The 14,814-nt window shown below is 57.9% G+C and overlaps 1 protein-coding gene across 3 annotated transcripts in view; it reads left to right on the forward strand.

The window, feature by feature from the left end:
* The window catches only part of LIMK1 (LIM domain kinase 1), a 42,730-nt gene extending 30,887 nt beyond the window's left edge, over positions 1 to 11,843 (forward strand). For all 3 annotated transcript variants that reach the window (XM_084650709.1, XM_084650711.1, XM_084650710.1), the window contains 5 exons: positions 8,195 to 8,260; positions 8,466 to 8,622; positions 8,819 to 8,874; positions 9,075 to 9,232; positions 9,714 to 11,843. In XM_084650709.1, coding sequence (XP_084506835.1) covers positions 8,195 to 8,260; positions 8,466 to 8,622; positions 8,819 to 8,874; positions 9,075 to 9,232; positions 9,714 to 9,876 — 600 coding nt within the window. In that variant the 3' untranslated portion in view covers positions 9,877 to 11,843. The remainder of the gene's footprint in view (positions 1 to 8,194; positions 8,261 to 8,465; positions 8,623 to 8,818; positions 8,875 to 9,074; positions 9,233 to 9,713) is intronic.
* Positions 11,844 to 14,814: the final 2,971 nt, after the last annotated feature.

The raw sequence follows: 14,814 nt of genomic DNA on the forward strand, positions 1-14,814 counted from the left end.
CAGGCAGGGGTTGGCGTGCGGGTGTTTATGGGGGCGTTGCTGTGTATGTACAGGCAGGCGTTGGTGTGCGGGTGTTTACGGGGGCGTTGCTGTGTATGTAGAGGCAGGGGTTGGTGTGCGGGTGTTTATGGGGGCGTTGCTGTGTATGTAGAGGCAGGGGTTTGTGTGCGGGTGTTTACGGGGGCGTTGCTGCGTGTGTAGAGGCAGGGGGTGCTGTGCAGGTGTTTACGGGGGCATTGCTGTGTATATACAGGCAGGGGTTGGTGTGCGGGTGTTTATGGGGGCGTTGCTGTGTATGTACAGGCAGGGGTTGGTGTGCAGGTGTTTACGGGGGCGTTGCTGTGTATGTACAGGCAGGGGGTGCTGTGCGGGTGTTTACGGGGGTGTTGCTGTTTATGTAGAGGAAGGGGTTGGTGTGCGGGTGTTTATGGGGGTGTTGCTGTATATGTACAGGCAGGGGTTGGTGTGCGGGTGTTTACGGGGGCGTTGCTGTGTATGTACAGGCAGAGGTTGGTGTGCGGGTGTTTATGGGGGCGTTGCTGTGTGTGTAGAGGCAGGGGGTGCTGTGCAGGTGTTTACGGGGGCATTGCTGTGTATATACAGGCAGGGGTTGGTGTGCGGGTGTTTATGGGGGCGTTGCTGTGTATGTACAGGCAGGGGTTGGTGTGTGGGTGTTTATGGGGGCGTTGCTGTGTATGTACAGGCAGGGGGTGCTGTGCGGGTGTTTACGGGGGCGTTGCTGTGTATGTAGAGGCAGGGGGTGCTGTGCAGGTGTTTACGGGGGCATTGCTGTGTATATACAGGCAGGGGTTGGTGTGCGGGAGTTTACGGGGGTGTTGCTGTGTATGTACAGGCAGAGGTTGGTGTGCGGGTGTTTACGGGGGCATTGCTGTGTGTATACAGGCAGGGGTTGGTGTGCGGGTGTTTATGGGGGCGTTGCTGTGTATGTACAGGCAGGGGTTGGTGTGCAGGTGTTTATGGGGGCGTTGCTGTGTATGTAGAGGCAGGGGTTGGTGTGCGGGTGTTTATGAGGGAGTTGCTGTGTATGTAGCGGCAGGGGTTCGTGTGCGGGTGTTTACGGGGGTGTTGCTGTGTATGTAGAGGCAGGGGTTGGTGTGCGGGTGTTTTTTGGGGCGTTGCTGTGTGTGTAGAGGCAGGGGGTGCTGTGCAGGTGTTTACGGGGGCATTGCTGTGTATATACAGGCAGGGGTTGGTGTGCGGGTGTTTATGGGGGCGTTGCTGTGTATGTACAGGCAGAGGTTGGTGTGCGGGTGTTTACGGGGGCGTTGCTGTGTATGTAGAGGCAGGGGTTGGTGTGCAGGTGTTTATGGGGGCGTTGCTGTGTATGTACAGGCAGGGGTTGGTGTGCGGTTGCTTACGGGGGCGTTGCTGTGTATGTACAGGCAGGGGTTGGTGTGTGGGTGTTTATGGGGGTGTTGCTGTGTATGTACAGGCAGGGGTTGGTGTGTGGGTGTTTATGGGGGCGTTGCTGTTTATGTAGAGGCAGGGGTTGGTGTGCGGGTGTTTATGGGGGCGTTGCTGTGTATGTACAGGCAGCGGTTGGTGTGTGGGTGTTTACGGGGGCGTGGCTGTGCACGTACAGGCAGGGGGTGCTGTGCGGGTGTTTATGGGGGCGTTGCTGTGTATGTAGAGGCAGGGGTTGGTGTGCGGGTGTTTATGGGGGCGTTGCTGTGTATGTAGAGGCAGGGGTTGGTGTGCGGGTGTTTATGGGGGCGTTGCTGTGTATGTAGAGGCTGAGGTTGGTGTGCGGGTGTTTACGGGGGCGTTGCTGTGTATGCAGCGGCAGGGGTTGGTGTGCGGGTGTTTATGGGGGCGTTGCTGTGTATGTACAGGCAGGGGTTGGTGTGCGGGTGTTTACGGGGGCGTTGCTGTGTATGTAGAGGCAGGGGTTGGTGTGCGGGTGTTTACGGGGGCGTTGCTGTGTATGTAGAGGCTGAGGTTGGTGTGCGGGTGTTTACGGGGGCGTTGCTGTGTATGTACAGGCAGGGGTTGGTGTGCGGGTGTTTATGGGGGCGTTGCTGTGTATGTAGAGGCAGGGGTTGGTGTGCGGGTGTTTACGGGGGCGTTGCTGTGTATGTACAGGCAGGGGTTGGTGTGCGGGTGTTTACGGGGGCGTTGTTGTGTATGTACAGGCAGGGGTTGGCGTGCGGGTGTTTATGGGGGCGTTGCTGTGTATGTACAGGCAGGGGTTGGTGTGCGGGTGTTTACGGGGGCGTTGCTGTGTATGTAGAGGCAGGGGTTGGTGTGCGGGTGTTTATGGGGGCGTTGCTGTGTATGTAGAGGCAGGGGTTGGTGTGCGGGTGTTTACGGGGGCGTTGCTGCGTGTGTAGAGGCAGGGGGTGCTGTGCAGGTGTTTACGGGGGCATTGCTGTGTATATACAGGCAGGGGTTGGTGTGCGGGTGTTTATGGGGGTGTTGCTGTGTATGTACAGGCAGGGGTTGGTGTGCGGGTGTTTACGGGGGCGTTGTTGTGTATGTACAGGCAGGGGTTGGCGTGCGGGTGTTTATGGGGGCGTTGCTGTGTATGTACAGGCAGGCGTTGGTGTGCGGGTGTTTACGGGGGCGTTGCTGTGTATGTAGAGGCAGGGGTTGGTGTGCGGGTGTTTATGGGGGCGTTGCTGTGTATGTAGAGGCAGGGGTTTGTGTGCGGGTGTTTACGGGGGCGTTGCTGCGTGTGTAGAGGCAGGGGGTGCTGTGCAGGTGTTTACGGGGGCATTGCTGTGTATATACAGGCAGGGGTTGGTGTGCGGGTGTTCATGGGGGCGTTGCTGTGTATGTACAGGCAGGGGTTGGTGTGCAGGTGTTTACGGGGGCGTTGCTGTGTATGTACAGGCAGGGGGTGCTGTGCGGGTGTTTACGGAGGTGTTGCTGTTTATGTAGAGGAAGGGGTTGGTGTGCGGGTGTTTATGGGGGTGTTGCTGTATATGTACAGGCAGGGGTTGGTGTGCGGGTGTTTACGGGGGCGTTGCTGTGTATGTACAGGCAGAGGTTGGTGTGCGGGTGTTTATGGGGGCGTTGCTGTGTGTGTAGAGGCAGGGGGTGCTGTGCAGGTGTTTACGGGGGCATTGCTGTGTAAATACAGGCAGGGGTTGGTGTGCGGGTGTTTATGGGGGCGTTGCTGTGTATGTACAGGCAGGGGTTGGTGTGTGGGTGTTTATGGGGGCGTTGCTGTGTATGTACAGGCAGGGGGTGCTGTGCGGGTGTTTACGGGGGCGTTGCTGTGTATGTAGAGGCAGGGGGTGCTGTGCAGGTGTTTACGGGGGCATTGCTGTGTATATACAGGCAGGGGTTGGTGTGCGGGTGTTTACGGGGGTGTTGCTGTGTATGTACAGGCAGAGGTTGGTGTGCGGGTGTTTACGGGGGCATTGCTGTGTGTATACAGGCAGGGGTTGGTGTGCGGGTGTTTATGGGGGCGTTGCTGTGTATGTACAGGCAGGGGTTGGTGTGCAGGTGTTTATGGGGGCGTTGCTGTGTATGTAGAGGCAGGGGTTGGTGTGCGGGTGTTTATGAGGGAGTTGCTGTGTTTGTAGCGGCAGGGGTTCGTGTGCGGGTGTTTACGGGGGTGTTGCTGTGTATGTAGAGGCAGGGGTTGGTGTGCGGGTGTTTATGGGGGCGTTGCTGTGTATGTAGAGGAAGGGGTTGGTGTGCGGGTGTTTACGGGGGCGTTGCTGTGTGTGTAGAGGCAGGGGGTGCTGTGCAGGTGTTTACGGGGGCATTGCTGTGTATATACAGGCAGGGGTTGGTGTGCGGGTGTTTATGGGGGCGTTGCTGTGTATGTACAGGCAGAGGTTGGTGTGCGGGTGTTTACGGGGGCGTTGCTGTGTATGTAGAGGCAGGGGTTGGTGTGCAGGTGTTTATGGGGGCGTTGCTGTGTATGTAGAGGCAGGGGTTGGTTTGCGGGTGTTTACGGGGCCGTTGCTGTGTATGTACAGGCAGGGGTTGGTGTGCGGTTGCTTACGGGGGCGTTGCTGTGTATGTACAGGCAGGGGTTGGTGTGTGGGTGTTTATGGGGGTGTTGCTGTGTATGTACAGGCAGGGGTTGGTGTGTGGGTGTTTATGGGGGCGTTGCTGTTTATGTAGAGGCAGGGGTTGGTGTGTGGGTGTTTATGGGGGTGTTGCTGTGTATGTAGAGGCAGGGGTTGGTGTGCAGGTGTTTATGCGGGCCTTGCTGTGTATGTACAGGCAGGGGTTGGTGTGCGGGTGCTTACGGGGGCGTTGCTGTGTATGTACAGGCAGGGGTTGGTGTGTGGGTGTTTATGGGGGTGTTGCTGTGTATGTACAGGCAGGGGTTGGTGTGTGGGTGTTTATGGGGGCGTTGCTGTGTATGTAGAGGTAGGGGTTGGTGTGTTGGTGTTTATGGGGGCGTTGCTGTGTATGTAGAGGCAGGGGTTGGTGTGCAGGTGTTTATGCGGGCCTTGCTGTGTATGTACAGGCAGGGGTTGGTGTGCGGGTGCTTACGGGGGCGTTGCTGTGTATGTACAGGCAGGGGTTGGTGTGTGGGTGTTTATGGGGGTGTTGCTGTGTATGTACAGGCAGGGGTTGGTGTGTGGGTGTTTATGGGGGTGTTGCTGTGTGTGTAGAGGCAGGGGTTGGTGTGCGGGTGTTTATGCGGGCCTTGCTGTGTATGTACAGGCAGGGGTTGGTGTGCGGGTGTTTACGAGGGTGTTGCTGTGTATGTACAGGCAGGGGTTGGTGTGCGGGTGTTTACGGGGGCGTTGCTGTGTATGTACAGGCAGAGGTTGGCGTGCGGGTGTTTATGGGGGCGTTGCTGTGTGTGTAGCGGCAGGGGGTGCTGTGCGGGTGTTTACGGGGGTGTTGCTGTGTATGTACAGGCAGGGGGTGCTGTGCGGGTGTTTACGGGGGCGTTGCTGTGTATGTACAAGCAGGGGTTGGTGTGCGGGTGTTTACGGGGGCGTTGCTGTGTATGTAGAGGCAGGGTGTGCGGGTGTTTATGGGGGCTTTGCTGTGTATGTACAGGCAGGGGGTGCTGTGCGGGTGTTTACGGGGGCGTTGCTGTGTATGTACAGGCAGGGGTTGGTGTGCGGGTGTTTATGAGGGAGTTGCTGTGTATGTAGAGGCAGGGGTTGGTGTGCGGGTGTTTATGGGGCCTTTGCTGTGTATGTACAGGCAGGGGGTGCTGTGCGGGTGTTTATGGGGGCATTGCTGTGTATGTAGAGGCAGGGGTTGGTGTGCGGGTGTTTACGGGGGCGTTGCTGTGTATGTACAGGCAGGGGTTGGTGTGCGGGTGTTTATGGGGGCTTTGCTGTGTATGTACAGGCAGGGGGTGCTGTGCGGATGTTTACGGGGGCGTTGCTGTGTATGTACAGGCAGGGGTTGGTGTGCGGGTGTTTATGAGGGAGTTGCTGTGTATGTAGAGGCAGGGGTTGGTGTGCGGGTGTTTATGAGGGAGTTGCTGTGTATGTAGAGGCTGAGGTTGGTGTGCGGGTGTTTACGGGGGCATTGCTGTGTATGTACAGGCAGAGGTTGGTGTGCGGGTGTTTACGGGGGCGTTGCTGTGTATGTAGAGGCAGGGGTTGGTGTGCGGGTGTTTACGGGGGCGTTGCTGTGTATGTACAGGCAGGGGGTGCTGTGCGGGTGTTTACGGGGGCGTTGCTGTGTATGTACAGGCAGAGGTTGGTGTGCGGGTGTTTACGGGGGCGTTGCTGTGTATGTAGAGGCAGGGGTTGGTGTGCGGGTGTTTATGGGGGCGTTGCTGTGTATTTAGAGGCAGGGGTTGGTGTGCGGGTGTTTATGAGGGAGTTGCTGTGTATGTAGCGGCAGGGGTTCGTGTGCGGGTGTTTACGGGGGTGTTGCTGTGTATGTAGAGGCAGGGGTTGGTGTGCGGGTGTTTATGGGGGCGTTGCTGTGTATGTAGAGGCAGGGGTTGGTGTGCGGGTGTTTACGGGGGCGTTGCTGTGTGTGTAGAGGCAGGGGGTGCTGTGCAGGTGTTTACGGGGGCATTGCTGTGTATATACAGGCAGGGGTTGGTGTGCGGGTGTTTATGGGGGCGTTGCTGTGTATGTAGAGGCAGGGGTTGGTGTGCAGGTGTTTATGGGGGCGTTGCTGTGTATGTAGAGGCAGGGGTTGGTTTGCGGGTGTTTACGGGGGCGTTGCTGTGTATGTACAGGCAGGGGTTGGTGTGCGGTTGCTTACGGGGGCGTTGCTGTGTATGTACAGGCAGGGGTTGGTGTGTGGGTGTTTATGGGGGTGTTGCTGTGTATGTACAGGCAGGGGTTGGTGTGTGGGTGTTTATGGGGGCGTTGCTGTTTATGTAGAGGCAGGGGTTGGTGTGTGGGTGTTTATGGGGGCGTTGCTGTGTATGTAGAGGCAGGGGTTGGTGTGCAGGTGTTTATGCGGGCCTTGCTGTGTATGTACAGGCAGGGGTTGGTGTGCGGGTGCTTACGGGGGCGTTGCTGTGTATGTACAGGCAGGGGTTGGTGTGTGGGTGTTTATGGGGGTGTTGCTGTGTATGTACAGGCAGGGGTTGGTGTGTGGGTGTTTATGGGGGCGTTGCTGTGTATGTAGAGGTAGGGGTTGGTGTGTGGGTGTTTATGGGGGCGTTGCTGTGTATGTAGAGGCAGGGGTTGGTGTGCAGGTGTTTATGCGGGCCTTGCTGTGTATGTACAGGCAGGGGTTGGTGTGCGGGTGCTTACGGGGGCGTTGCTGTGTATGTACAGGCAGGGGTTGGTGTGTGGGTGTTTATGGGGGTGTTGCTGTGTATGTACAGGCAGGGGTTGGTGTGTGGGTGTTTATGGGGGTGTTGCTGTGTGTGTAGAGGCAGGGGTTGGTGTGCGGGTGTTTATGCGGGCCTTGCTGTGTATGTACAGGCAGGGGTTGGTGTGCGGGTGTTTACGGGGGTGTTGCTGTGTATGTACAGGCAGGGGTTGGTGTGCGGGTGTTTACGGGGGCGTTGCTGTGTATGTACAGGCAGAGGTTGGCGTGCGGGTGTTTATGGGGGCGTTGCTGTGTGTGTAGCGGCAGGGGGTGCTGTGCGGGTGTTTACGGGGGCGTTGCTGTGTATGTACAGGCAGGGGTTGGTGTGCGGGTGTTTACGGGGGCGTTGCTGTGTATGTACAGGCAGAGGTTGGCGTGCGGGTGTTTATGGGGGCGTTGCTGTGTGTGTAGCGGCAGGGGGTGCTGTGCGGGTGTTTACGGGGGCGTTGCTGTGTATGTACAAGCAGGGGTTGGTGTGCGGGTGTTTACGGGGGTGTTGCTGTGTATGTACAGGCAGGGGGTGCTGTGCGGGTGTTTACGGGGGCGTTGCTGTGTATGTACAAGCAGGGGTTGGTGTGCGGGTGTTTACGGGGGCGTTGCTGTGTATGTAGAGGCAGGGTGTGCGGGTGTTTATGGGGGCTTTGCTGTGTATGTACAGGCAGGGGGTGCTGTGCGGGTGTTTACGGGGGCGTTGCTGTGTATGTACAGGCAGGGGTTGGTGTGCGGGTGTTTATGAGGGAGTTGCTGTGTATGTAGAGGCAGGGGTTGGTGTGCGGGTGTTTATGGGGCCTTTGCTGTGTATGTACAGGCAGGGGGTGCTGTGCGGGTGTTTATGGGGGCATTGCTGTGTATGTAGAGGCAGGGGTTGGTGTGCGGGTGTTTACGGGGGCGTTGCTGTGTATGTACAGGCAGGGGTTGGTGTGCGGGTGTTTATGGGGGCTTTGCTGTGTATGTACAGGCAGGGGGTGCTGTGCGGGTGTTTACGGGGGCGTTGCTGTGTATGTACAGGCAGGGGTTGGTGTGCGGGTGTTTATGAGGGAGTTGCTGTGTATGTAGAGGCAGGGGTTGGTGTGCGGGTGTTTATGAGGGAGTTGCTGTGTATGTAGAGGCTGAGGTTGGTGTGCGGGTGTTTACGGGGGCATTGCTGTGTATGTACAGGCAGAGGTTGGTGTGCGGGTGTTTACGGGGGCGTTGCTGTGTATGTAGAGGCAGGGGTTGGTGTTCGGGTGTTTACGGGGGCGTTGCTGTGTATGTACAGGCAGGGGGTGCTGTGCGGGTGTTTACGGGGGCGTTGCTGTGTATGTACAGGCAGAGGTTGGTGTGCGGGTGTTTATGGGGGCGTTGCTGTGTGTGTTGAGGCAGGGTTGCCATAAGCATGGACTGAGTGCCAGGGTGCTGCTCCCATGCGGGAGGGTGCAGTGAGTTGTTGCCTTTCTGACCCTGGTCCTTGCTCCCCCAGGCCTATCTGCACTCGATGAACATCATCCATCGTGATCTCAACTCTCACAACTGCCTAGTACGGGAGGTAAGTGCTCCCTCGGCACAGAGCCCTGGGTCTGGCTGGGAGCAGGGCAGCTGGCTGGAGCCGTGGCTGAGAAGGCCCAGGCTGGTGTGCGGCGGGCTCTGACTTCAGTTTTGGCATTGCAAGGATCTCCTACCACGAGTGGCTGCAAGCAGCTGCCTTGGCCTCTGCCTACCCACGGTGACCTGTGTCCGTCTCTCCTGCTCAGAACAGGAGGGTGGTGGTGGCCGACTTCGGGCTGGCCCGTCTCATGGTGGATGAAAAGAACCAGCCTGAGCAACTCAAGAACCTGAAGAAGCCGGACCGCAAGAAGCGCTACACAGTGGTGGGGAACCCCTACTGGATGGCCCCAGAGATGATCAATGGTGAGAGGAGAGGTTGGGGCATATCTGGGAGCGCTAGGCCCAGGGCAGCCAGGGCATCGCGGACATATGCAGCGGGGGGCACATCCATGACCTGGCAGTGCTGGGCCTGTCTGTCCTCATGCCACAGGAGGGCAGTGTAAGGAGCAGAGGGAAGCAGGGTCTGGTGGGGGCTGACCCATCTCCTCTCTCCCCACAGGCAGGAGCTACGATGAGAAAGTCGACATCTTCTCGTTTGGCATCCTCTTGTGTGAGGCAAGTGTCTTCCCAGGAGCTCAGAGCTGCTGTTCATCCCCTCAGCTCTGCCCCCAGCCCCTTCCGCCCATTGCCCAGCCCCCCTGTTCCTGTGTCAGGGGGTCCCTGCAGCACTAGGTGGCTGCATGCTGCCTGGACGGAGCTCTCCGTTGAGTTGTGCTGGGCCCCACTCTTAATCCCTGTGCTCCCCCCAATCCCAGATCATTGGCCGGGTCAGCGCCGACCCTGACTACCTGCCCAGAACCATGGACTTTGGCCTCAACGTGCGAGGGTTCCTGGAGCGGTACTGCCCCCCTGCCTGCCCCCCGAGCTTCTTCCCCATCGCTGTGCGCTGCTGCGATCTGGACCCCGAGAAGAGGTGATCAGGGGAACCCTGGCCAGCTCCAGGCCGCAAGTGTGGGGAAGGGAAAGGGATCACTGGTCCCATAAACACCCGCACAGTGCCCCCTTCCTGTACATGCACAGCAATGCCCCATTCACCCTGCTCCCTACTGACAGAACAAGAGACTGGGCTGGGAGGGAGGAGTTGAACAGTGCCCCGCCCCCTGCAGAGGGCACTCTCCCCCTGGGGGCTATGGGGTCTCTAACCCTCGTGCTGAGCTCAGACGGAGTGAGGAGAGGTCTGACCTCTGTGCCCCGGGCTGCTGGGCAGGGGGAGGGTCTGACCCCCACGCTTAGGGTGCTGGGAGGGAGGGGTCTGACCCATGCACTCAGGGAACTGGGAGGGAGGGATTGTCCTCGTGCTCAGGGTGCTGGGGCAGGGGTTGCCCTCGTGCTCAGGGTGCTGGAGTGGGGGGTTCCCCTCACACTCAGGATCTAATCTGGCCTCTCTCCCCCAGGCCCTCCTTCCCCAGACTGGCACAGTGGCTGGAAGCACTGCACATGCACCTAGAGATCCACCTGCCGCTGAGCTCGCAGCTGGAGCAGCTGGATCGAGCCTTCTGGGAGTCATACCGGCGGGGCGAGGGCGGGCTGCCCCTGCACCCCGAGGTCCCTGACTGAGCGCCGGGCCATAGGCGTGGGGGGAGAGCTCTCACACGCCCCTCCCTCACTCTCACAGCGCATGGGGAGCATAGCCCAGGGGGCAAGCACTGCCCCCGCCTGCCATCGCGCCCTCCCCCCCAGGGCTGGATCTCTGGGGTGCCTCAGCAGCAGCCGGTGGCCGAGCCCTCTTGGCAAGGCCAGTTTGGTTGCTTCCCTTGCCGTGTTTGCCATTTAGTTCTCTCGGGGGAGCCAGCCCTCCCCACCCACTGCACTTTCCCCAGCTCCCTGCCCATCCTGACTGTACATAGCTCCTCACCATGCGAAGCCTGCAGCCGGAAAGGGGCCCCTCAGCATGCTGGGTGTGTGGCAGCCTGCAGCCCCACTCCCCCACTCCTTGGTGAGCCACCTGCCGGCACGGCCCTTTCCACACTCCTCAGAGTGCAGGGGGGCACTGACTCGCTCCGACACCGGGCTCTGCCCCTGTGGCTGTGGGGCACTGGGCCTCGCTCAGCATCTGCAGGGTGTCCCGGCCTTCCCCTGGGCTTGTCAAAGTGGTGCCTTGGGTTTGTGAACTTGCACTACAAAGCTAAAGGGTTCTCTGAGCCAGTGGGGCTGCTGGGTGCTCACCGGCGCTCTGCGGGCAGTGGGTAGGCATGTGCATGCGTGTGATGGGATGCATGTGCATGTCGGGCGTGTGTCTCTCTGATGGGGCAGGGGGTGGGGTGTTGCTTCGGGGCTGGGTGCCTCTGATCCCAGTGGATAACTGTTGCAATGCCCCCTCCATAGAGATGGCTGGGGGTCCCACAAACTCTTCCTTTTCCCTTTTGGGGTCCCTGTGTGTCACTCCCCCCTCACCCTCTCCTCCCTGGGCCCACAGCCCCCCTCCCTTTGCTAGGGTTTGGTTCAGTGCAGGAACACCTTGGCATGAGGCCAGCTGGATCCGAGAAAGGGACCTGGGCCCTCCAGCAGAGGGGAGCGCTCCCCAGAGGGGGTCTGATCCCAGGCCCATTCCTGCCCTGCTGGCATCTCCTCTCTCATTACACGTCTCCCAGCTCTGCTCCGTGGCCTCGGCCTCTCGTGCTCTGGTATTCTAGGAGCCAGTTCCCCTGACCCTGGGACTGCACTGTTCTGTGTATATCCCGGGCTGTCAGTCCCTGCTTCCATGTTCGCTCTGTGTCCGCCTGAGGTCCCAGATGCAGAGCCCAAGCCAGAGGGACAGGAGCTCCCCCAGCAAAATTCCTGTTGAGCTGGAGCACGGCTCACTGGGGCGAGGCACCCGCCGGCGTGAGTGTTTCCAGCGGGGTGGCTGCGTGTGTACGCTCCGTGTGTGTCTCTTGGAGCAGATGTGGTGGTGTCTTGCCTGTGTGTGTGTGCGAGAGAGAATATGTGCTGTGAGTGTGCCTTGAAGGGGGCGCGACTCCCTGCACATGTGGCTGGAGCATCTCTTTTCCCGTAACTGTACTGTGATGTGCATGTCTCCCTTGCAGCGTATGTCACCCCTGCTCCCTGCACACGCCTGCTAATGTGTCCCGCCCCCTGCGTCTCTGGATTTTCTGACCGAGGGGAGAGGGTGTGGGGGGACACAGCTGGTTTCATTTCCTTTCCATTAGGGGGCCTCTGACCCCTTGCCCAGCACCATGCGGGGGTCGCTGTGGGAAAGCACTGGCAGAGGGCTCTGGTCCTGAGAGTGCCCCCACTGGTTTTTGCAGTGCGCTGCTGTTCATGCTACGTTTATTCAGGTTAATTTTCTGTAATATATTTAAAGAGAAGAGTTTGTATTATTTTTTCATATGGCCGCCATGGCGATTTGCAGTTTGCCATTGTCACTCTGCCTCAGTTCTGCTTACAGGAAGCATTCAAACTGTGAAGCGTCTCTGCGCACTTTTACCTGGAAGTAAAACCGATGTCCTCGGAGGCGGGAAGGAGAATTCTCAAACTGTGATGTAACAAGTCATGACTCAATAAATCCAGTCCTGATGTAACAAGTCATGACTCAATAAATCCAGTCCTTCCCCTCTGATTGCCTCACTCAGCACAGTGCGGCCCTGCCCTGCCATCTCCTCTGGTGTGCCCTCTGGAGGGGGTGGGGGAGTTCAGGCCACCACACAATGGCCCCCAATCACTCCTTCATGGAGCCATGTGCCCAAGGGCTGTGGTGGCTCATCCTCTCTCTCAAGCAGCATCAGCTTCTAGACTGTCCGAGTTCGCATGCACAAGAGTCACTGGCAGAGCATCTGGGCTCCCTGGACAGTCCGGGGGGGGTCACCCAGCAGAGCCCCCATTCCTGATATTACGACTGGGACTCCACAGAGCCAATGCCTTGAGCTTAAAGCAGGTGTCACTCTTACATGATTGCACAGCATATGTGCCTAAATCCCCTCTCCATTGCGACTGCCTATGCCTGGTTCTGCCAGGGTTCTCTCCTTGCTGTCATCGGAGCCATGAAAGGAGAGGCCCAGATACCTTCTTCTACAGACCTGCAGCCAGAAAGCAAGAGCACTCTTCACCCGAGTTGGGAGAGCAGCGGACAGCTCAGGGAAGGCAGAAGAGTCGGCTCTCTTGGGCCAGGCTAGTTTTCAAGTCAGAGGAGGATGTGAGGATGTAGCAGTTAGTGGCAGAGGGAACATGGGGGCAGTAGCTGGAAAAGCGCACGTGTATCAGAAACATTCCCCTCAATGCCTTCCAAATGCAAACATCCACCCAACAGCTGTCCAGCAACTTGGTGTCTGCTTCTGCATGGGCAGGGCGGGGCCAGCCTCCCCACCCCTCAGCCTGCCTTGATGCTGAACTGCAGGGCTACAGCTAGGGTGGGAAGACTCTTCAGTCCTCTTTCTGTCTGCCAGTAGGGCCAGCTGCACCAGCTGCATCACACCCAACCTAGTGCACCCAGCTACTAAGGAACAAAAAGGGTTTTCCACAGAGGAGGGCATCGTCATGGGCAGAGCTGGTCGCACTGTCTGTGGTGAAGGTTGCCCGTCACTTATACCACCCTGGTTTCAGTGGATTATAACTTTGCCATGTTTTAACTGTTCAGGCTGAAATTCCCCATGCCAAAAGTTTCAAAGGTTTCTGCTAAAATGGTTCAGCCATTCCCAGGAACGAGTTCAAGGGACAATATGGTGCTTTGACCATGTTGAAACATGATTACAACCCTATGCTGGCCCCATGTTTTGGAGGAAGGGCTTGGAATTTGGCAGGAGGGCTGCCATGGTGTCAGGAGGGCGCTGTTTGCTGTCCCTGGAAAAATTCACTCCAGTTAGGTCATTACGAGCTTCTAAAAAATCTTCTGTGTCTCATTACCCTCTAGGAGTGTGCCGCATACTACTACCGGTTAATCCTTCGCTCAAACGGCAGAGTTCTGTGTAGTGGAACTAAAGGACCAGGCACTGTTCCTAATCCAAGCTGTAGTCAACATAGTGCCACAGGATGGAATTTTTGTTTGTTTTTAAATTAGGAAATTAAACAAAAAAAGCTATGGCAAGGCAAGGCCCTCCAAAGTTAGAAAATGCAGGAATTAAGGGTTCTTGTGCAACTTTAATTCAGCCTCCTTTTGCATCTGCATTATACCATCTTTAATTACATAAGCCCGCAGTATTTGTTCCCACCAGATCTTTGTATCATTCAGTGCTCTGGACGGACACTGCTCTGAGGTTGGACTCTTGTTACAACCATTGGAAAGTGTGCCGTGAGTGAGGCGGGGACTGCAGGAAGAGGAAGGACGGTCTCATGGCTAAGGACGTAAGAATGGCTACACTGCGTCATAGTGATGGTCCATCTTGCCCGGTATCCTGTCTTCCAAGAGTGGCCCACGCCACATGCTTGAGAGAGAATGAACAGGGTGTCACGGACTTACAGGTCGTGCCCACTCTTGGCCCCGTGCGGTCTGTGGGGGGGAACTCCCTTCAGTGTGACAGCCCTTCTCGGGGGTCCACTCTCTCTTTGGGGTTAAGCCCCTCCACCTTCTGGAGCCGCACCTCTCCGAGCCTTAGCACACCTGTTTCTCGACATGGGCCTCCTCAGGGAGTCCACTCGCTCTAGATCCCCGGAACCTGCGCTCCCAGAGGGAATACTGCAACCCTGTTCTCTAGATGACTCTCAGCCAGCATAAAACAGGAGGGTTTATTGAGCATTTGAACACAGCCCAGGAAACTCTCAGGGCCCTCAGGCCTGGCCTCCCTCAGCACAGCACATCCCAGTCTCCCCTGCATCCAGGTGGGCTCTGTCTGCTCCCTCTCTCCAGCCCCAAGCCCCCCTGCTTTCCAGCTGGACATCTGATATCACCAGCCCCAAGCCCCACCTCTGTACATTGTCTTCTATCCAGGTAAACAGGGTTGCCTGGGCCTCCTCTCCTCTCTTCTGGCCCCCTCTGGCTAGAACCGGCTGGTCAGGTCACCAGGGTCCTCTCTTTACAGCCTATTGTCCTCCCACTCGCCAAAATGGGCTGTGACTCCTGAGCTGGGCCTCCCAGTCGCCAGGTCACCAGTCGCTGGGGTCTCCATTCTCTCTGTAACAACAAACTCCCGCTCCCATCACCTCATTAAACCAGTAACACCCAGGGAAACTGAGTCCCACCCCCTCTGCATGCAAACCATTGGAAAAAAAAAGAACATCCCCCACTTCGTCACATCTCTGCCCCCTTCAAGTCTGAACTGAGCTGGGTCTTAGCCAGTGACCTGGGGAAGTTCAGGGCCCTGCCCCATGAGAAAGCATCGGCTGTAATGTTGGCACCCCCCTCACATGGACCAGCTCCATGTCAACCCTGGAGGAGCAGGCTCCATGTCAGCAGCTTGGCATTAGCCCCTTTCATCTGGTGCAGCCACGTCAGGAGCGACGGGTCAGTGTACACTGTGAAGTGCTGCCCAAATAGATACGGCTGCAGTTTTTTAAGGGCCCACGCGATGGCCAGGCACTCCTTCTCCATGGCTGCATAGTGCTGCTCCCAGGGCAGCAGCTTCC

This window comes from Lepidochelys olivacea, assembly GCF_965140295.1.
Source record: "Lepidochelys olivacea isolate rLepOli2 genome assembly, chromosome: 17".
NCBI lineage: Eukaryota > Metazoa > Chordata > Testudines > Cheloniidae > Lepidochelys > Lepidochelys olivacea.